The sequence below is a fragment of the Camarhynchus parvulus genome, chromosome 7 (genome assembly GCF_901933205.1).
Source record: "Camarhynchus parvulus chromosome 7, STF_HiC, whole genome shotgun sequence".
NCBI classification, from domain to species: Eukaryota; Metazoa; Chordata; class Aves; order Passeriformes; family Thraupidae; genus Camarhynchus; species Camarhynchus parvulus.
Window position 1 is genome coordinate 4,459,203 of NC_044577.1, and position 21,140 is coordinate 4,480,342.

The following is a 21,140-nucleotide window of genomic DNA, read 5'->3' on the forward strand; positions in this document are numbered from 1 at the left end:
TTTTCCCTGGGAAAAGTTGGGTGTTTTTTTCACTGAAGCACACTTTCCTTGGAAATGTGTGGAACAGGGGAGGGAAAGAACATATAAATTCTGCATGGAAAATATTTTGGCTTTAGACAAATGATCCTTAACTGGGTATTTTTCATGGTGATGGTGAGGGAAAAGATCAAAACATTCTTCTCTAATAAATGTATTCAGAAATTCGTGGCTACAATTCTGTTGAAACAAATGGAGGAGGGGAAACTTTATCACTCTTCAACAAGCTGGACTATCTGCACATCTCAGTTCTTTCTTCCCTGCTTATCTGGGACAAGGTATCTTAAAGATCAACTAGCAGTGATGATGAGGATAATTAATGAGAGAATTAATGCCCTCTGTCCTGAGAGACAAGTTTCACTGATATCACATCATTCTGGCCCAATTGCTTGGGATGTTGGACTTTAATCCACATGCTGTTTCCTCTTGCAACACTTTCCTTTAACTTCTACCTTTTTTAGTTTTTTATAAACATACAGAACTGTGTCATGGCCACCCACCCTGATGGAGACATTTTTTACAACTGAATTAAAGCAATGTATTATTAATACTCCAGAAGAGCTCCATTTCTGTTTTTGTATAAAATCCACCTGTATTCAGCTGAGTTAGGATAATCCCCACAGAAAGTTTTCCAGAAGATTTTCTAGGTGACCACAAACCAGTCTGTTGTTCACAGATGCTTCCAGGCCTTGCTCTTCAGGGGAATTTCTTGCCTTTTATGAACATTTTTTCAGATACAGATTTACTGACTGTGGAAGTTCCATCTCCTCAAGACTTTTTAGTCTTTAAAAGAAGCACCCATTTAAGTGTCCAGGACTGAATATCAGTATCAGCACCTTCTTATAATGAATCAGCATCCAAGAGCCAAGCCAGAGCAGCAGCACACAGAAGAATGAATCAGAACATCAGCACTGAGAAAGAATCAGTGCTGATTCATAACAAACAAACAAACAAAAAAAAAAAAAAATCAAAAAAAATGAAGAAGTCTAAGGGAAAAGAAATTTCTCTCCCAGCCATGTTCTGCAGCTTTTCCTGGCTGGGCTGACCAGCCACTCCTTTCTCACATGCAGCCCTGAATGCTTCTGCCAGAGGCAAGGTCAGGAAGGGCAAGCTCTGCCTCTGGATCAGTCCACAGATCACAGCAGCTCTTGGGTAGCCATGTGAAGGGGAAGGACTCTGTGGGAAGTCAAGCTGGGGAGGTTTATCACTAAAAAAAAAACACTTTCTTCCACAATCCCAACAGAGTTTAAAGGCCAAAGAGGGGAAAAAAAACCCAAACAAACAAAAAATAAAACAAAAAAAAGCCCCAAACCAAACTTTAAAAAAAAGGAAACAGCCCTTTTCCAAATGCATCATATTGACACTTCCCAACTCTGGGATCCTCCACTCCTGGCCTGTACTTGTCCCTTGATGATCTTGGGGTCAATTTGAACCAGTAGCCAGCAACAGCAATACAGCACACAAACAACACACATGCAATACAAGATGTGTTGCAACATGGGGATGGAACCAGAGCAGCCCAGATTATATTTAACATTACTAAAACTGATTTTTTTGTTCCTTCACTCCAGGGCCAGCAAAGGAATAGAATGTTTGTGGCATCAGGACAGCCTCAGAACCACTCACAACCATCACCTCATCTGAAGGCAGCTGCTACTTCTGCTCTGACTCTGTCAGGGCTGTGCAAGCTCCCACTTCCTTCTTCACATGAGGTTAGACATGAACTTGGGACTCAGGTAACTCTTACCTCACCAGTAATAACCCCATCACAGGACATTCTACCCTTCTACACCTTCTCCTAGCATGAGCTTTTGCCCCAGTAACCTTTCTAGGACCTGTTCTGGGAACAAAACTTGACATAAATGACCTTTAAAAAATTCATCCCATTTAAAAGAAATGCTGTTTAGAAAACCTGCCTTGATGAGAGGTTCTTTTGTATAGCAGCAGCCAACCATTCAGCTGTTGTTGGTTGTCTGCCCTGCAGTGTGTTGACAGACCACAAAAGTTCCAGATTCTCACCTCAGGTACATCTGACCATCTTCTCCTCCTCCTCCATTTCCATTCAGTTTAACAAGCCTGGAGCAACCAGGCACACATCACAAATAACAAACTGCTTGAAGACTGTGATGGATATCCCAAGAACATCTCTCTTTGGAAGATAATTCTGAGTGGTTAACTCACATCACCCAACCAGCAAGTTCACCAACAAAAATTGTTTATTTTCCCTATGGTTATTTATTCTCACCAGCTTCCTTGCCCCAGCTGGACACAGTTGGAGGATCAGCTGGGCAGTGAGAAGGGAAAGATGAGGTTATAAACTTAAAGAACTCTGTATATTTTCACAGGATCTCCTCACCTTCAAGGCTTTCACAGCCTGTGATCCAGAGTAATCAAATTCCCCTGCCTGGCCAATCGACAGACCCCCGGATCCTAGAATGAGAACTTTGGAGACCTGCAAGTGTCAAATGGCATGAAAACAATCAGTCCCAGTGTGGGGGATGCTGAAATGAACAGAGACTGTGCAGCACTGAAAAGTCTTAAATTACACAACATGAGTTTTCAAAAAAGAAGAAGTTGCTTTCAGAATCACCCCAGTTTTACTTCTTGGAGTATTTCCACTGGAATTCTCCCATATATCTCCATTTAGAGAAACATGGGGGTCATGGATAGAACATACGACAAACATGTCAATTGTATCATGTGCTTATAGACAACAGTGTATCCCTTTGGCTACCCACAAAATCCTGCTGCGCCTAAGACAGCAATTGTATGAAATTCAGCTCACATTAGAAGTTCAGACTTATTTGCTAAGCAACCAAGCACCAACATTATACTGCTGGCATGAAATCTCATGGCCAGATTATCCCAGGGCACTTCATTATACTGCTATGAGAGCACCTTTCTCAGGAGAACTGCCAAGAAAATACATGAAACATCAGAACTTAAAACTCTTTCAAAGAAAAGAGAGTTAATAACACAAGAGAGGCCAGATGACTGTGAGATAAGCAGCTGTCAGGACTTTTATAAGAGAAGCCTCCTTTGACTTCCATGTACTATTTCATTCTGTGGGTTCAGTAGGAATTAACTTGCTCCCAGGCTCACTGACAGGCATGAAAATATCTGTACACTGACCTCCACTCTAGAAGCTGTCACTCCAGCCTTGGGAAGGACCGAGGGAATGGTGGTGCCTTTCCCTCTCTTAACCAGGGAAATAAATGAATCAAATAGGAACTAGGAAAAACAAACACATGTATTTACTGTCAAAGCTGAACTCCATATATAGCAAGCAAAGAAGGAAAAAAACAGGTCATTTGTGAATTCATGCAATCAGCTCTGCTCTGCTGCCTTCAGCAGGCAGATTTACACCATCTCAGAGAGGAAATCATTATTTGAAATTTATATAACAACTTTGACATATCTGACAAAGCTGCATTCAAGAAAGTGAGGTCATAATCAGGAAGAAAACACACATCAATCATGTCTGTGTGCTCAGCTTCTCTGCGGCTGCCAGTGCAAGGAGTGAACGTGCACCAAAAGCTAAAACACAGAGGAGCACACACTGAACTAGCTCAGGGAACCAAAAGCTAAAACACAGAGGAGCACACACTGAACTAGCTCAGGGAACCAAAAGCTAAAACACAGAGGAGCACACACTGAACTAGCTCAAGGAACCATCTGGAATGGTGCTTACTACAGAGCAGGGCTCTGAGCAGGGATAGCTAAACATCAGTTGTGCAAAATCAGTGTTGAACTTCCAGAAGAGGTACCAGAAAAGGGCTCTCCAAGCAGGCAGGGCAGGCAGCAGGACCCTCAATGGGATCAGGCAACTACAGGCAGTGGGACAGGCTTCCCCACACCTACCAGCTTTCTGCCACACAGCCCTGAGGCTGGCTGACTGCTGGGATTTACCTGGGAAAGAGTATGGATGAATCCTGCAAGCCTGTCAGGACAGGCTCTATCTCATCACACCATCCCAGCAGTGGGAGTGCACAGACTTGGAGAAGACACACAGCTGAGTTTTGGAGTTCTCTGATATACACTAGTCAATCAGATTGCTATAAAAGTTCCAGATATCAAGAGATTTACTTGCAGATTTAATCAACATCATCAAATTAAGATTAACATAAGCATTTCTAGGTATTCTTCTATCTTTGTCTCTCAGGAAATGCTAAATAGTTTATTTATGTTCAGACATGCTTCCTCTGCCTTCCACATCCCCTGATGCTGCTTAGTCATATTCTGTGACTATGCAACCAGTTGTTACAAAATTTGTGTGAAGTCACAGATGGGGGATTAAAATTTCATTTCACTTAGGAGAACCAGAGTGAGGAAGTATGAATCCATTTACATAACTCTACAGTAATTATAAAATTTGAAAGTGGAACTAAAGTATATTAGAAAGTTAATGATTTTATTACAAAGCATCTGGCTAGTATTTTTTTACATTTAAGATAAAATCCTATTCCTTTTGCAGTCTCTTTTGCAAGAGATTTCAGCCTGATCCTGCACAGGTTTAAACACTTTAGTAACTTCCAACACAGATAATCCCAGCAGGACTCAATACATACACACGATATGAATGGAATCACTGATCCAAAGCACTAAGAAGTCAATAGAGCTCTTGCTGCTGATTGTAATTAGCTCCAGATCAAGCTAAGCAGACACAAGCCTATGCATGACTGGGATCCTGACACTGCCAGACCCAAGATTTAGGGCCACCCCCACCAACTGGTACAGCAGCTGATAAACATCTGCACTCACAAGGCCATCAGAAAGCAAGCCCAGATCATCCCCCTTACATTACCTCTGTGTCCCTTGGCCCAGGATTTGCATCTGGATAGAACTGCACTGTGAAAATCGATCTGCTCTCATGCATAATTCCCTGCAGGAATAAAAGGACTCTCTTAAACACCTCCTGACAAGCAAGTGAACAGAAAGCCACACCTTACTCCTGCAAGCACTGGAGGCCAAAGGACTGATGTGTTTCCAGGGGCTGTCAAACTGACACCCATTTCATTCCCAGTCTCCTGCTCTGCTGTTAACCCTGCAGGGCCTGTGAAAGGCTCAGCTGCCCACGGACTGGGAGGCACAGTGGAGACAGAGCTTTCACTGCAACATCAAACTCTGATAAGCTGTAAGCATCTGACAGAGCAGCTACACAGGGCAGAGAAGAAAAACACACCTGGCAAGAAAAGATCACCTGGGACAATGAATGGTTTAACCATCCCAAGCTGATTGGTTCTGTCATAGAAAAAATTTTGGTCACGCTCCTGATTCCCATAATTCATTTTAAATGCTGACACAGGGTTGGCCAGAGACATGAAGGGGACCATTGTTGTGGACAAACAACAGCTATGAAGGACCTAAACTGAGTTTAGAGACAGTGTTTGTAGTTTCAGTTAGAGCCAGGGAAAAAGGATTTCTCATTTGAGTGGCCTGATAGCACCAAGAAGCAAGATCCAGTGGGAGATCACCCATAGGTGTCATTGCTCATGGTCCCCAATTCCAGACAGGGGTAGAGAAGTTCCTCAAGAGGAAATTCAGGGAAAAGTAGCCCTGATGCAACCTGCTTCCCCTTAGGAATGGACAAAGGAGCCCAAACAGTCTCACATAGAGCCACAGTGCCATCCAGAGCTCCAGGGTGGGATGCCAGGATAGGACAGAGATGAGAGATGAGCTACTGACCACAACCTTATGCCATGAATTTCTGCTCTCAGAGTAAAGAATCCCATCAGTCTGTCACATTTTCTCTCAATGCTATGTTCCTTGTAGTTACATATAAATGTATGTAAAAACTTTTTAAAATGTAAAAATGTGTTTAAAAACTTTTAAAAACGTTCAGTCCATGCCTTGTCAGTGTTTGAAAACCTGTGCTGGCCCTGTCCAGCTGTGATAGATCAGGTCTAAAGCAAACATGAAAGTCCTGGGAATGAATGGGTTTAGTTTGTCAAGACAGTGATAATAAACTCATTTCAAAATTGAGATGAACAGCTGTAGATTTTTTTGCATCAATGTTTTGCTTGTCAAAATTTGCCTATGTTTAGATACCTCTCTGTTTAGATATCCTTCTATAAGGATAAAGAAAACAGCAAATGACAAACCAAACTTATTCTAAAATCATCAGATGGGTAGCTCAGAACAGCACTGTTTAATCTGCCAGACTTGATAGTGAGCATTCATACAAAACAAGAGAGAGGCAGGCATATTTCCATGAGGGAACCTGCTTTTGGAAATACCTTCTTTCATTGATTTCCTGATAACTAACAAGATGTTACAAACTTGCACAACACTGGGCATCATGGAAAAGATCTGATGTGGGCAATTAGAAGCCTGAGATCTCAAAGATGGATGTCACTTGACACTGGATTTTATCTCGGATCATGTAAGCTATTCTCTAGGGGCAGGCCCTCTTCCTCATGACTTCAGTAATTGGAATTATATTTACAATAACAGACCAAATCAGATAGCAATGATATCCCTTTTCTGTGCTGGGCAGCGCAGAAACAACACAACAAACTGGTGACACAGGCTTGCACTGCTGTGGCACAAACCCTAAGAGAATGGTTGTCACTGTCATATTTTCTGGAAAAATCCCTCCACCAGGATTTCTTCTCCTGGGAAGCTGAGAAGCCTCAGAGAAAAATGAAAACAATAATTATCTCATTTGCTTCTCCTGTGTTTTGCTGCTTTGGAATGTGGTTGGAGATTGTTCATCCAGCATGTGAATTGTTTTTACTCTATGACAAATCACAGTCAGGCTGTGTCAGGACTCTGGAGAGAGCCACACGTTTTTCATTAGGATCTTGTTAAGCCTTCTGTAAGGATCCTTTTTCTATTCTTCAGTATAGCATTCTTTATTATAATAATAAATTAGCTTTCTAAGAACATGGAGTCAGATTCATCTTTCTCCACCAGGATAGGGGACCTTGAAAATACCACAAATGGTAGCTAAGTGACCAACACCAGCAGTGGGGAAATCATGGAAATTAATAAGGCTTCTGTTCAGGGAAATGATAAAGTCACTGCTGCAATCCAGTGCAGTGGGGCTGGTACAGTGGGGTATCCATCTTACCCTGGCTGCAAAGCAGGGCTCCAAGTAAAGCAGATGGTCAAATCAACAAATTTAGCCTTGATAATGTGAGAGCAGGCTTACAGGAGGTGAAATAGGGGTTCTCTGTGCAGAGCTCACCTCATTGGTGTGGTCATTGGCATTCACAAAGAGAGGCTTCCAGCCAGGAGGGAGGGAGGAGCCATCAATGGCATAGCCATGGTTCTGAGCAGTGATCACAGCCTGGCCACTCACTGCATTCAGGACAGGCTGGTTCTGGCCTCTGCAAGAAAAAGGGATCAGAGGACACAAGTGCCAAATGTTTTCAAGTGCCACAATTAGGAGGAGTTAGTAACTGTGGGGCCATACATAACAGTGCAATAGTAGCAGTAAAATATTTGCAGCCAATCTCAAAATGATAAATCCTAGGAGAAACTTTGCCATTCTTCAGTCTGATAGGGATAGATTACATCAAATACTTTCAAAAAATGCTCAAAAAAAGCAGAGCATCACATGGCAGTTGTCCTGGATTGAAAGATAATGTGTGTATTCTATTTGCCATCTGTCAGAGGTGGGGCAGTTCTTTTCTGTTCATTGGGCAGTTTTCTTGATCTCTTCCACACCCAATCCTCCCTCCAGGAGATCTCTTTTTTTCATTGCCACTGAGTGTCCCTGCATGGCTGATAAAATGCCACCATCCCACTGGGAGCTGCTCTGCCCAGGGGAGGAGCCAAGCATTCCTGCCTGGATACAATCTGACATTTGGAACAGCACAGCAGCCTTTGCCCACTGCATTCCCAGAGGAGCAGCTTTCTTCTCCCCTGCATTCCCAGAGGGAGCCCAGGCCCATCTCCAGCAGCCCTGGAGCTTCAGAGGAAAACTCCCCCCTTGTGCAGGATCCTGCTCCAGCAGAACCACAGCTGGCACTGCAGGAGGGCTGAGCCACCATGGAATGGGACTGTGCCAGCACCCTGACACACAGGGGGTCAGCTCCTGTTCTCACTCTGTCATTAGAGCTTTTTTTGTTGTTTGTACTATTACATTTGTATTTTTAGTTTTCCTAGTAAAGAGCTGTTATTCCTACTCCCGTATCTTTGCCTGAGAGCCTCTTAACTTCAAAATTATAGTAATTTGGGCAGAGGGGGTTTACATTTTCCATTTCATGGGAGGCTCCTGCCTTCCTTAGCAGACACCTGGCTTTTCAAACCAAGACAGCAGTTTAAATGAAAGCCAAGGAGAATGGCTGGGAGGAAGTGGCAATGTTACTGAGATGCCAGATGCTCCTAAGGCAGCTCAGCAGCAGAGCACTGCTGTTCCACAGCCCTTTCCTGTGCTGAGCTGCTCTGTCTGGGAACAAGAGCTGCCTCACCTGTTGGCCATCTGCATCTTGTAGGAAGTGGCTCCAGCTGCTATTCCAGTGATTAGATGCCCCATGCTAATTCCAAACAGGGGCTCTGGGCGACTGCTCTCCAGGACCTAAAATGAAAAGGTTTTCAACAGATATTGGAGTGTCTCTGTCCAGCAATTCCAGCATAAACCATGCCAGCTCCCCCACAGACTTGGGAAAAAGCTCAATGCCAGAGTGGCAACAGCCCATGAAGGAAACTTTCCTCCTTTCCTCTGGTTCAGAGAGAAGCCTCAGAGCACAGCTTGGTGTCAGACTACTCACAGGGAATAAGCAATGACACTGCATTACAGACATTTAGTGTGGAAGCTCTGAAACCAGTGCTGTTCTTTCCTAAGAGGACCTGAAAGAGCACAGGGTACTTCAAGGCACTGGTATGGGGTAATTGTGGTCACCAATTGTGGAACCATGTATTGTTCCCCAAGGTGTGTAAAGCCTTGTAGTAACTATTGGGCTGGAGACAAATCCCACCAGTCCAAGATGAGGAATATTCCAGGCAGCTGAAATGTCTGAACAACATTTGGCCCATAACAGGTTAGTACAGCCTACTGCTTCTTCAAGTACTTGAAAAAAAGGCAAATTAAAAAGTATAATCAGCCTATAGGTATTGCACTGTACCTTTCTGACATTCTGAATCACTTCCTGGGCCTTCATGGGATCCCCTGGACCTCCAGAAATTATGAGTCCATCGTAATCCATGCCAGTGAAATCATGGTCCCATGGAACCAAGTGCACTTCTGCGCCTCGCTTTAAAAAAACAAACAAAAACCAAGTAAGGGAGTCAGAAATGAAGGGAGGAGGGAAACAAATTTTTGTAAGGAGGTTCTTCCTATGCTCTGATGTCCCAGAGCTCGAGTTTGTATTTCAGTCATCAGTTATCTCCTTTTCCCATGGTCAGCTTCTCTCCACTATCTGACCATATTACTTTCACAAAACGGACAGACTTGGCCCCTTGGAGCCACCTCAGTGTTTGTCAAGTGACTCTGAAATTCAGTGATGAGATCAAAACTTACTAATGGAAAGCAAAGTAAGTGTGTATGCACACATGTAACATACACATCAAAACTGACACAAACATCCATATTCATTAAAAAATTGAATCAGGGAAATCCTGTGCATCTAGAGAATATGAGGACATGCCTTCTGTCCTCCTGTGTGGCTAAAGAAGCTAGAACTGCTACATCACTGCTAAAAACAGGAAAAGCTTTTCACAGAATTCTAGAATCAAAGAATAACTTGGGATTCATGAGCCTCATGAGGTCATCAGGTCCAATCTCTGCACAAAGCAAGGGTAATTTCCACTTTAAGGCAGGTTGCTGAGAGCCTAGGGAAGCTGTGTTTTTAATATCTTCAATGATGAACATTCCACAGGTATTCTGTGCCTGTTTCAACCATTCACCACCATCATTGCATTTTCCCCACATTTATTCATTTTTAACAATGTTGGTTTGACCTTCCTCCATTATTCTTTAGAGAAGTTGTGCCTCATGTTTTGAAAACTCATCTTTTGGGGTTCTTCCCATGGCTGAGAGGCTGCTGTACAGGTCCTCTTCCTTATCCCCTCAATACACTGTGTCAAGTGCAGAAAACACCTCCCCCAGTGCATAAAAATCATCCTAAAAATTGTGCCTCAATTTAGGAGGGCAACTAACTTTAAAATGCATATGTCCAGGTGGAAGGAAGGCTGGTGAGTACAGGTGAGGCTCTTGCCAAAGCAAAACAAGTGACAAGGGACATCAAGTACTGACCCACCTTTACCAACAGACGGATAACGTTGTGCTTCAACCCACAGTCAACAGCTACAACTTTGATTGGATTCCCTCTGCCATAAATCTTGACTTCCTATAAGAAGACAGACCATGTTGTAAATGACAGATCATGCCCTGTCCCCAAAACACAAAGATGGGCAGTAGAATAACTTTTCACCAATGTGCAGCAACTGCTACTTAATTTATGTGGAAATCTCCAGGAATACTGCAGACCTTAGTGCTTCCTTCATCTTTCTGTAAGGAAAGTAGAAGTTATAATGCTGATTTATATACTGCTGATTAGAGTGATGCCTTAAGGTTTTAAGTTTTTCTGTTCTGTTTTGGTGTGCAGCTTTTAGCTTTAAGTATTAAGTGTTACTGATCTTTCCACGGGGTGGCGAAGACAAAACAATCCTATTCCAGCTGGAGACTCAAGGAAAATCTTTTCAAACTTCAGGCCCAAAGCATAAACAATGTGAAAAGGGAGGGCAGGCAAGCAAGCAAGGAAGATGAAACTTCATCATTTGAAGCTATTAATTGGACAGTTAACTCCTATATGGCAAATGGACTAAAAGTTATAAAAATGTGAGATCTCATGACCAAGCCCTCTTTTGCTTCTTTCTTGAAGCCATCCATGCAGAGTGTGCTAGGGTGTGGCCTTTGAAGGCACTTCAGTAAATACCCACTTTATTCCTCTTAACTCTGTTTAGCCTCTAGCCCAGTCAGAGCAGAGCACAGCACAGCTGGGGACAGCTGGGAATGACCTTCTGTGCACAATGGCACTACAGAGCAGGCCAGGCCTGTCACCATGCACGTTTGTATGGGCCTGGCAGTTTTATCTCACCACTTCTCCTCTTCCAGCTACTGTTCCTTAACCCATTCCACAAGACAAATTGACACCAGTCCCAAATCTGGACCACCATGCTTTGTACACCCAGTTATCTACTGGTCACAGCCAGAATGGAAAAAAATGAAGTCAAACCAACGTATGTTATATGGCCTTGGTAACTGTGCCATTGTCAGACAGCTCTAGCACTAATGTAAAGTTATTTATGGACAGCTTCTTTCTGAAGCCTGCTGAATTATTTTACTTGCTACATGACTAGAGGCAGCAGTTATTGATGTTATTCATCAATAAGCACATAAGGCTGCCTTATTCCTCCTAAAAACAAACTCTGTGCTTACCTTCAGTTACATTCCGCTTCTGAAAGCTGATATTGACAAATGTATTTTGCCCAAAGTGCCTTTTCTCTTGGGAATCATGGAAAAAAACAATTTTTTTTCCTCTTTTACACCAAGTACTTCCCTTTTAATCAGCTTCCCTGGCATCTGTATCTCACATCTGGACCTCCTTATAAAAAGATACTAAAATCCATGTCCAATATGGCTGGTGCAGGGTGACAAACTGAATTTTTTAAAAGGAGAAATATGGCCAGCCAGAAGGAAAGACATCCCCTCAGCAGATAATTCAAGATGAAGTTTGTTAACAGAATATTGCAACTCCTCGCCATGTGTTACACTAACCCAGTTCTTGTTTGAACTTTTATCTTTGCAGAGATTGAAATGCAGAGGTTTCTAGTGATGCCTTAGGATTCAGCTTTTATATTTTTCAGATCCTATACTGCTTTAGTGCCTTACTCTAAAACTCTATAGCCTGTCAGCTGCTGTTCTCCTGTTTTATTCAGACAAAACAATTCCTCTCTAGGCCTGGAACTCAAGGGCACCTTCACACTCAAAAAACAAAAGTGAGTTGCACATAAGCAGATTCAGCTTCCAACAGTCCACAGTGGAACTGTATCACTCCACAGGGATTTTATGGGCCCTCTACCTGCTGTCCTTCAAGCTGCTGGGTGGTGGGTTTCAGAAATCCCAAAAACATTAAGGTGTTCAGTTCTCACAGAAACTAGTTTAGTGTCCTGTGTCAGAGACCGCTAAGAAAAATTCACTGTCCTTTTCAAAAGGAGTTTTTGAAGATCCCTCATTTCTCACAATATCCATACTTAATAACAAAATATCATGAAGCAAAGACCTCCTTCAAAGGCTCTCCTTAGCTGTTCTCATGACCCGAGGGAGTCGTGGGGCAACACTACTTCAAGTACTTTGATCAGCCTTACTTTCAAAACTCTTCCTACTCAATTTATTAGCTATGATTTGTTACAACACTTCCTTCAGCAGCAAGACTGATTTCAGATGTTGCTGTCTCCACAACCCACTTGTCACACTCTGTCCTGTCCTCTGTCCAGAGACCTGACCTGTCCCCTGCATCTGGCCAAGAAACCAGACTGGGAGCTGGATCAGAGAACTGTTAAAACCCATTCCTTCTAAAGCCAGAGGATTTCCCTCACCTGTTCACAGCACAGCCCATAAAAAAACTGTCCCAGTCTGAAAGGATTATGTGAGAGGGATGCAAACCAGTGGTTAGGAAGAGCAAAAGCTCCTGCTGGTACTAGTGCTGAGAGCAAAAGCAGTACATGGACCTGCATGTGTGGAGAGATGTGACATTTTAGCTTGGACTGGTTGCCTGTCTCATCTGCTCTGCAACCCTGATGATCACATGCACCAAAAAATTCTCCAACAAGAGTGCTTGCAGAACACTGTCAGTTTTCCACACTCCTTGCCCTGGGTAGACAATGTTAGCAAGCACAGTCTGTATCACTAACATTTAATCAAGGTGGCAGGGGGTGGGTGGGATATAATAAGAAAATCAATCACTCCTAGTGTACAATAGATAAGCAGATTCCAGATCATACTGTATGCTGATTTACATGAAAATCACCATTTGGCAACAGATGGATTATCATGTCCAGTAATTACCACATTAAACAGCTTACCTCATTTACAAATTATATGTGATATTGTTTTTTAAGCCTATAAAATGAAGTTATAAGCATAACAAGACTGCCAAAGTGCTGTTAATCTTATTGCATCTCCCTTTAAGAAGCTATTTTCAGCATCTTTACAGTAATTCTGTCTTAGTAATTGCAGAGTTTAGCATCAGCAATCTTACCTGTTTCTGAGATTTACTGACACAAAATGGCTCCACCTGCGCCTTGCAATCCTTGATCACAACCTCAGTAAGCAACTGCCATCCTTCTGTGTAGCACCAAGGCCCTGACTCAAAATACAGTGGAGGTGCTGGCATGAGCTGGGGAAATCCCCCAGGATGAGATTTGCAAGGCAGCCTTTGTATTGCAGTGGCATCCCAGGATGCCAGTTACTACTGTAGATCCAAGATTTGGAGATAGAGAGTGCTTCAAGCTCCCCCTTTCTTGCTGACCAATCTGTTCAGGACTGCTTTTCACCCATACCATGAACACACTGGCTTGTGTGCAGAACAGTACAAAAGCAACTATTTGCAGAGCTCTTCCAGAGCTTCACTGATCTTGAGGGAACTGCAAACACCATAACAAGCAGGGAATTTGCAAAAGGGACTCATACACTCAGTTCTCACTTCTTAATGGGATTAAGCATCCTGGACACTCCTTATCCCCCAATTAAACCCCTGAAAGGGCCACAATTTAAGACAATGGAACTTGCATTGGTACAAGAACAGTGACTATTTTTTAGTGTGGGCTTGGTTTCCTACATCCCTGTCACAGCACATGTCACAGTTGAGACAGCCACAATACACAGAGCATCACCACACAATTTCAGAAAGCTTCAACCCACACACAGTAACACCTCACCACTTCAGCAGGCTGCAAGCATCTGCCCTTCTTGTTCTTCAGCGCAGCCTTTTATCCCCTCCTGTTGATGCACTGCACCTGTGTGCCCTCTGTTCCCTTTGGTGGTTGGTCAGTGCCCCTGGGCACTCCATGCCTCGTTCCCTTCAATAGCATTCACCTGTCCTGCACAGCTGTGCCCACTGGGGATGAGGCTGGGCCCAGCCCCACTCCCAATCACCACAAACTGTGTGGCTGCACATCCCCATGACTTCTAACATTCTTCTCAGCTTCTAGTTGAACACTGTTTGCATGCCCAGCTACCAAAGTAAAAACTTCACTGCAGTCTGTTCAGATCTATGGGCACAGCAGCTAATTCCAGAAACATTAGATATAGGGGATTCCTAATGGGGTCCAGTTTTGACATCTAGAAATCTCTTCTGGAATCACCCCAACAAAATTATGCCTCAACACAGATTATCAAATGGTATTGTGATGTTTCCTAAAATGTTTTTAAGGAAAGCAACCATTCTTTTTATCAATTCTTTTTATGTTTGAAAACATCCACCATATACCAGGTCTAACTGTATCCCCAGTATTGCTCTTTGTAACACACAGTCCTTGATCAGAGGGTGCTTCAGACCACATTCAGCTCAACACAAACCATTTTTAATCTCCAACACTGCACCTAAGGAGCCACGGGGATATTGAGAAAACAGTCCAAAGGTCTAGAAAAGTGCATGGTTTAAAAAAGATCCCCAAATTGTTGGTTTAGAAAAGCTGGTTGATTCCCAGAGCAAATGAGGAGCAATTACTACCTGGAGTGTACAGCCCTAATACTATAGAAGAACTTCTCACCTTTGTTGAAACTTCTGCAATTAAGTTTTGCTTATTTGGGTCTACAAACTCCACGGGTTGACCTTCAAACTCAATCTTCCCAAGTACTGTGCCCTGTGGAAATACACCAGAAAAAACAAAGCATAAGCAAAGGAGAAGCTGTGAACACTGGGACAAGGTGTTGACAGGCTCAGCAACCAGAACAGCTGTTTAAATATGGGGTTTTGGCAGTTTATAACCATTTTCATCATTTTCAGAAGTTTATGAGCCTTCCTCGGTATAAAAAAATCTGTTTAAACCCCTTCCTTCAGGGGAGAGACATTATCAGCAGTAATATTTGTTAATAGGCAGTCTGGCAAGCTGTGTTGTGACATGAAATTGAGTTGTCTTCCAAGAAGATCGGAATTCAGATCCCTACATAACTGCCACATAGATCTGGGAGTAACCCACAAAGCAGTTTGAAGATTTTTTTGGTTTTGGAAACCCACTGTGAGGTTTTCAGCTGCCTCCTGCGCACAGCTACAAGGCAGCAGAACTGGTGTAAGGCAAAGATATGTAGGAGGCAGGTCAGCCCAGCTGTTTTCTGAATAAACTGTTAAAAATAAAAATCACGTCTAGCAAGCCCTGCTCTGTGTTGCTGTTACCACCTGGCAGAAGCTAGGACACTCTTGTTCTTCTCATTGGAAAAAGAATCCCTGCTTTGGCTTTGCCCCACTCCTGAAGTAAGTGGGATTAATCTAGAGTTAGTAAGTGTGATTAATCTAGGGTTAACCTCTTCTCAGCATGGGAACAGGGTGTGCACTTCAGAACTTTCAAAGGACGGAAGGGGAAAGTGAAATAGAGGAAGTCAATGTTTTGTGGTAAATTTATCACATCCCAATTTCAAGATCAAACACGTTAAACTCAGCTTGCTCTCTGGATATGACACCAGTATTCACACTGGGATTGCTCCTTGGATTTAGTGATTCTCCTTTGAGATACCCTCCCTGGCTTGCCCTACCTGAAGTATCCTTGCCATTTCTCTAGGGCAAAAACAGCCACTATCTTGCACACTAATAAGGGCAAGTTTTAAGGACAGAGTTTTGCCCCTGACAGTGCTATGTCTTCTTTCTTACACCAAAAACTGCTCCAAGCTGCTTTACAAGAAAAAAGAAAATAATCATCATCTTCAACACGTCCTGTTCTTGGAAATTAGACTCCTGAGTGGTACTTGAGAGCCATGGTTCTGAGTGCCACCATGCAGTGAGTTCCATAAATGCTGGTGACAAAGCTCCTTGTTCTCAGCCAAATGGTGCCCTGCATTTACTTTCAGTCCAGTTTAAAAACTAATTTCTTATTTCTGCATTTATCATAACGAGGCCCTGTTCTCACCCCCAGTTTTTATAGGGACAGGGAGTGAAATACTAAGTAGTTTTTTTTCAACCTGAGAGAACTGGGTGAAGAGGTGACATTATGCACTTTTTTAAGAGCCATACACCAATACCACTCAAAGTCATGGTATAATGGGACTCACTACCATACACTGCTAAGTTACAGGACAAACACTGAAAGTATTAACTTTGGATAAAAGGAATGGTGATCTATTATGTCTTAAGAAAGCAGAAAATATATTGCCATTTTCTCTTGTATTAAATTGTACTTGTATGCTATCTGTAAGAGCAGGACAATGCCACATCTTCCTAATAGAATTCATTTCTACAAATACTCCTTTATTCAAGCTGGCCCATTCCTTTTCTGTTCTATGGAATAAAAGGGGGCATAAAGGGTTGGGCTGCAGACTGAAAATTGATCATCTAAAGAAAAGAGCAGCTTCAAATAATCCATTAGAAAAGAAAGCCCTCCAAGGCAAATTTACATTCAGACTGGCTTTGATCACCGTTTCAGCCAGTGTGAAGTGTACCTTCATATTAACCTTCACTCCATAACACAATCCTACCCATGACCTTCTATTGTCAGCTCCTGGAAAACAGAGAAAAGTAATGACTATTGAAAATAACAGCAGGCTTCAGCCAAAGGAAACCAGGTTAGGAATACATCTTGGATGACTGTAGGCATTCCTCTGTCTCAGAGGGGCAGGACAATTTCCACTGAGCAAAGGTGCCACTGTCTGTGAATGAATATCCACAGTATCTCACAGACTTGTCACTCTCTCTGAGTTCAGATGTGTTTGATACCTGTTGTGTCTGACACTACCTGAGGCCTCTCATTTACATCACCTTGTCCTGGCTCACTTGTGCAGGACAGGAAACCTAGAGCAGAGCCAGGGAGAGGGGGCTCCTTGGGATCAGAGCACTGCCCAGCAGCACAAAAGCCTTTGGAAGAGCACATGGATCTGATCTGAAGTCAAGGCAGCCCAGCAGTACCATTTTTACTCCAGGTTTGGAAAGGACCCAGCAAGGTTAATGCAACTGGATCAAGGGAAGCAGATCATACCTTGTCACGAATTAATTTGGACAACATCCTGGTATCAATCCCATACAGCGCAGGCACCTGAAGAAAACCCAAGGTCAAGTTAGAGAACAAGCAGCTAAAAAAATGGAAAGAAGACAGCAGCCAGATCACCTTTATGAGAACATGTCACAGAATCACAGAACAGTTTGGTTTGGCAGATTTTAAAGCTCATCTCACTCTGACCCCCTGCCATGGACAGGGACACCTTCCACTAGAGCAGAGAGCAGGCTGCTCTGTGTTAGGAGCTCAGGCTCTCAGCAGCAGTCTTACCAAGGCTGCCTCACTGCAGCTCTTCACTTCTCCTCCTTATTCCCTCTCATAAATAGCTGAGATGTTAAAATCTAGTTTGTCCTCTAAAACGCACAAAATAAAGAGCTTATCTTTCCATCCAGGTCAGTTCTCACCATGTTGTTACATCTAGATTGCTCACCTTTTCTTCTTGCAGCCACTCTCCCAGGCTCCTAGTAGCCTGCCAGTGGCTGTACTCATTGCTGTAATCCTGCACCAGTAAACCTGAAACCTGTAGAGAAGAAACATCATTTTGCACTGTAGGATCAGTGTACTTTATCCTGTACCTTCAACTTGCACTATTCATTCACCATAAGCCATATCATGGACAGACTTCAGGCTAGCTCATGATTGTACCTGGGCATTTTGACCAGGAAATCCATAGAAGAACGTGGCTTGGTAACCAAAGCTGCAAATTGCACTGAGCTGACAAAATGCTTCTTGTCAAAGGAAAGAAAATGGAAATTTAGGACAAGACAAAATGTTTTCTTTTGAGTTTTTTTTAATAAGAAAACTTTTGACTTTTAAGTAACCTTTCATTTCAAAAGTCAGCTCCATTTTTCAATAGAGTTAGTTTATAAAACAGTTACTTCACCTCAGAACAGACACTTCCAGAAGGCACATGGCTTAGTACAGAAATCAAGATGGAGTATTTTTTGCCACCATTCCTCCACAGAAAAATATCCAGAAGAAAAAGAAAGAAGAATTCAGTGATACTCAACCTGTGAAGGAGCCAGTTAACTCTTACACACTCAGGCTGCTGGGCACAAGCCTTTGATCAGCACTGCTCCTCCCACCATTACCTTGATCCCATCAGATTCCAGAAATCTCCTGAGGCCTATTTCATCCAAAGCAGATGTGTCAGGCACTCCACCATTCCCAACTATGGGGTTAGCCAGGGTAAGTATCTGCCCTTTGTAGCTGGGATCTGTCAAGGCTTCAGTGTATCTAGGTGAAGAAACAGCAGAAGAAAAGTACGTTGGTCTGGAGTCAAAAGGAGAACAAAAGAACCAGTGAAAACAAGACAGGTCTAAATTCCCACATGACAAAAAGACAGAAATGGTATTCATGTGAAAACATTCTCAGAATAAAAGCAAACACATCTGCGAATATGCCCTGACTTTGCCATTTGTGGTTAAACATTTGATGTGGAGAACAAGGAAATGCTTTGGCTTCTCATGCTTCATTTAAGAAAAGCACATTAACAAACTCAGAGTCCTTTGATTTAACATGAGAAACAAGTACAGGGAGGGCAGGGAGATCTCAGCCCTGCAGAGTATCACTGATAACAGCTTGGCCTGGCCTCTCCCTGGGCACTGTTTGCCCTACGTGAGCTGTAAGAGCTTTCCTCTCTCAGTGGCAGCAGCAGGCTCCAACTGAAAAGCCAGCAGACAACAGAGCTGTTTGCCCAGGCTTTGTCCCTTCCACACTCTGGAGCTTGTCTTGGGTTGCTCAGGGCTGTAATTGCTCTTTTTGTGGGGGAGGACATAGACAAGTCCTTGGGATTCCTCCTCACTGCTCTGGGTCCTTCTCTGCCACCAACCCTGCCATGGTCCCACTTCTGAGGTTTCTCTATGGCAATCTCCATGTTCCCACCCATCCATTTCACCTGACCAGACTCCTAAGTGCTTGGAAGCTGGGCTGTGTATCCCTGCAGAAGGCAAGATGAAGACAAAGCTTTGGGATTTAGCATTCCACCCCATCACACAGCCCCAGAGCATGGCCTGTCATTAGCCTAGGCAGAAGCCTGGCAGCTTGTTAAGCACTTGCCTGAATGCCCTTCTCAGCAAGGACAGACCTAAAAGCACACTAGAGCATTCTTCTGCAGCAGAGGAGCAAACCTAGGATTCCACAAAGTATCATCTCTGCACTCCCACTTTCAACCACATATAAGGGGACAGGGTAAATGTGGTCTATAGGCTCCTGATCTTCAGCTCCAAATTAACAGACAGTCCCTCATTTTCTCCCTTATTCTGCAGTATACTGTTGCAAATATCCCTTAAACAATCATTGTCTTTCAACCCAAAAAACAGCTGCAATTTAGCAACAGATGAAGTTATCCCCAAAAATAAGGAGCCAAATGCTTAAAGACACTTTGGGATGAATCTGCCCTGTTCAAAATATAATAAATTATTGTCATTATTGTTTAAACAATACCTAATTGGCAACTCCAGTCATCTACCAGATATCAGCAAGTCACAAGAGACATTTTTATGGAACACCAGACTTACTGCCAGAAGATTAATTGTCAAACATTGGGAAAATCTTCACAAAAGCAGGACTGGCTGCTGGCAGATATAGACAACACAGCACACCAGCCAGCACTGAGAAATGACAGGTTGAATAAACAATGGCCAAGAAATATTTTCAGGTAAGCCTCTCCTGATGTTCAAATCTGTATTTGCAGCTGCAGGTAAGCAACCACACAAAGTGCAGTGTGATCTCAAAACTGCAGCAGGTACCAGGCACATGGCATGGGCATGCTGGGCATTGTTGTCTCCTTCCAAGCTAATTGGTCATACCTCCAAAAAACTATTTGTTACTGACAAAGCTAATGTCATTGACCTTTGATGTCATTTGTGATCAGCAAACAAGGACAGAGAGCCAAGGCTCTGGGTGGGGTGTGCAGGCAGAGCTCAGACAATGCCCTTTAAGCAGGAACAATGCTGTGTGGAGCACAGAGGGGCAGATGGAAACACCAGCTCCAAACATGCTGCAAGGTCTAATCCTTGCTGTGCCTGCCCACAGGTCTGCCTGATTTCAGCAAATTTCTGTCAACCCATTCTCTCACTAAAACATCATGGGAAACACACATTTATTCGAGATAAATACCTTTATGGAGCCATTTCAAACATGGGACATTTTATGGGTTGTAACTCTTCTTTCTTAATGGGAAGCCTCCTCTTTTTGTTCTATGCCAAACATATGGCTGCAACAGTAGGTTTATTTTTTTTTTCAGTGAATGCTTCTGAAAAGTTCATCCTCTTGCTTTTCTATCAAAAATTCAACATTTCACCCCTAAAAGAGTGCTCTTGGCCTTCTAGTCCAGAGCAACATGTCAACATTTCAGCAAGCTTTAGCTACTTCAGGCCTGAGAGCTGTATGCACATGAAGTGCTTTGCCTCCCATTTCTATACCATGAATCAGAATGTGGGGGTCCAGATGAGGAGACATGGTGCAGAGTAGCCTAATAATCACCCCAGACAGAGCCCATGCTGACCCCACTCAGCACCCAGAAACACTTCACAGAAAGCAGGTCTGAGGCTTATCAGCACCCCTGCACTCACCTCTTGCTCCCTATCATGACAAACTGCTTGCGTGCCCCAACAGCCTGGCACCTCCTTCACCCTGGCACAGCCTCTTCCTGTGTCAGGGAGAAGGGACAGCTGGGTTCCTCTGGATACACAGATCTCTGTGATCAGGAGGTTCAGCTACAGGGTTCCTTTCAATGGACAGCAACTCCTGGACTAGTAGGACATCTGCCACCTTTATATTCTGCAACAATGCTGCAAACTCTTGTCTTCCATTTCTCTTGTTCTCCATTTTCTCTTGTTCTCCATTTCTGAATCAATCAAGGTCATGTTCTGTACAGGGGGCTCTGAAGATACTTCCTTACATCTTCAATGTTTTCTCCATGCCCATATGTTCCCCAGCACAGAAGAGAG

The 21,140-nt window shown here is 43.3% G+C and overlaps 1 protein-coding gene across 1 annotated transcript in view; it reads right to left on the bottom strand.

Annotated features, from left to right (window-relative positions):
- Positions 1-21,140, bottom strand: part of CPS1 (carbamoyl-phosphate synthase 1) — a 90,931-nt gene that overhangs the window by 62,474 nt on the left and 7,317 nt on the right. The window contains exons 3-13 of the mRNA XM_030952492.1: positions 18,279-18,423; positions 17,618-17,707; positions 17,170-17,226; positions 14,758-14,850; positions 10,242-10,331; positions 9,108-9,236; positions 8,454-8,560; positions 7,226-7,367; positions 4,841-4,918; positions 3,169-3,267; positions 2,393-2,488 (exon numbers count right to left, since the gene is read on the bottom strand). Of these exons, the coding sequence (XP_030808352.1) occupies positions 2,393-2,488; positions 3,169-3,267; positions 4,841-4,918; positions 7,226-7,367; positions 8,454-8,560; positions 9,108-9,236; positions 10,242-10,331; positions 14,758-14,850; positions 17,170-17,226; positions 17,618-17,707; positions 18,279-18,423 (1,126 nt within the window). The remainder of the gene's footprint in view (positions 1-2,392; positions 2,489-3,168; positions 3,268-4,840; positions 4,919-7,225; positions 7,368-8,453; positions 8,561-9,107; positions 9,237-10,241; positions 10,332-14,757; positions 14,851-17,169; positions 17,227-17,617; positions 17,708-18,278; positions 18,424-21,140) is intronic.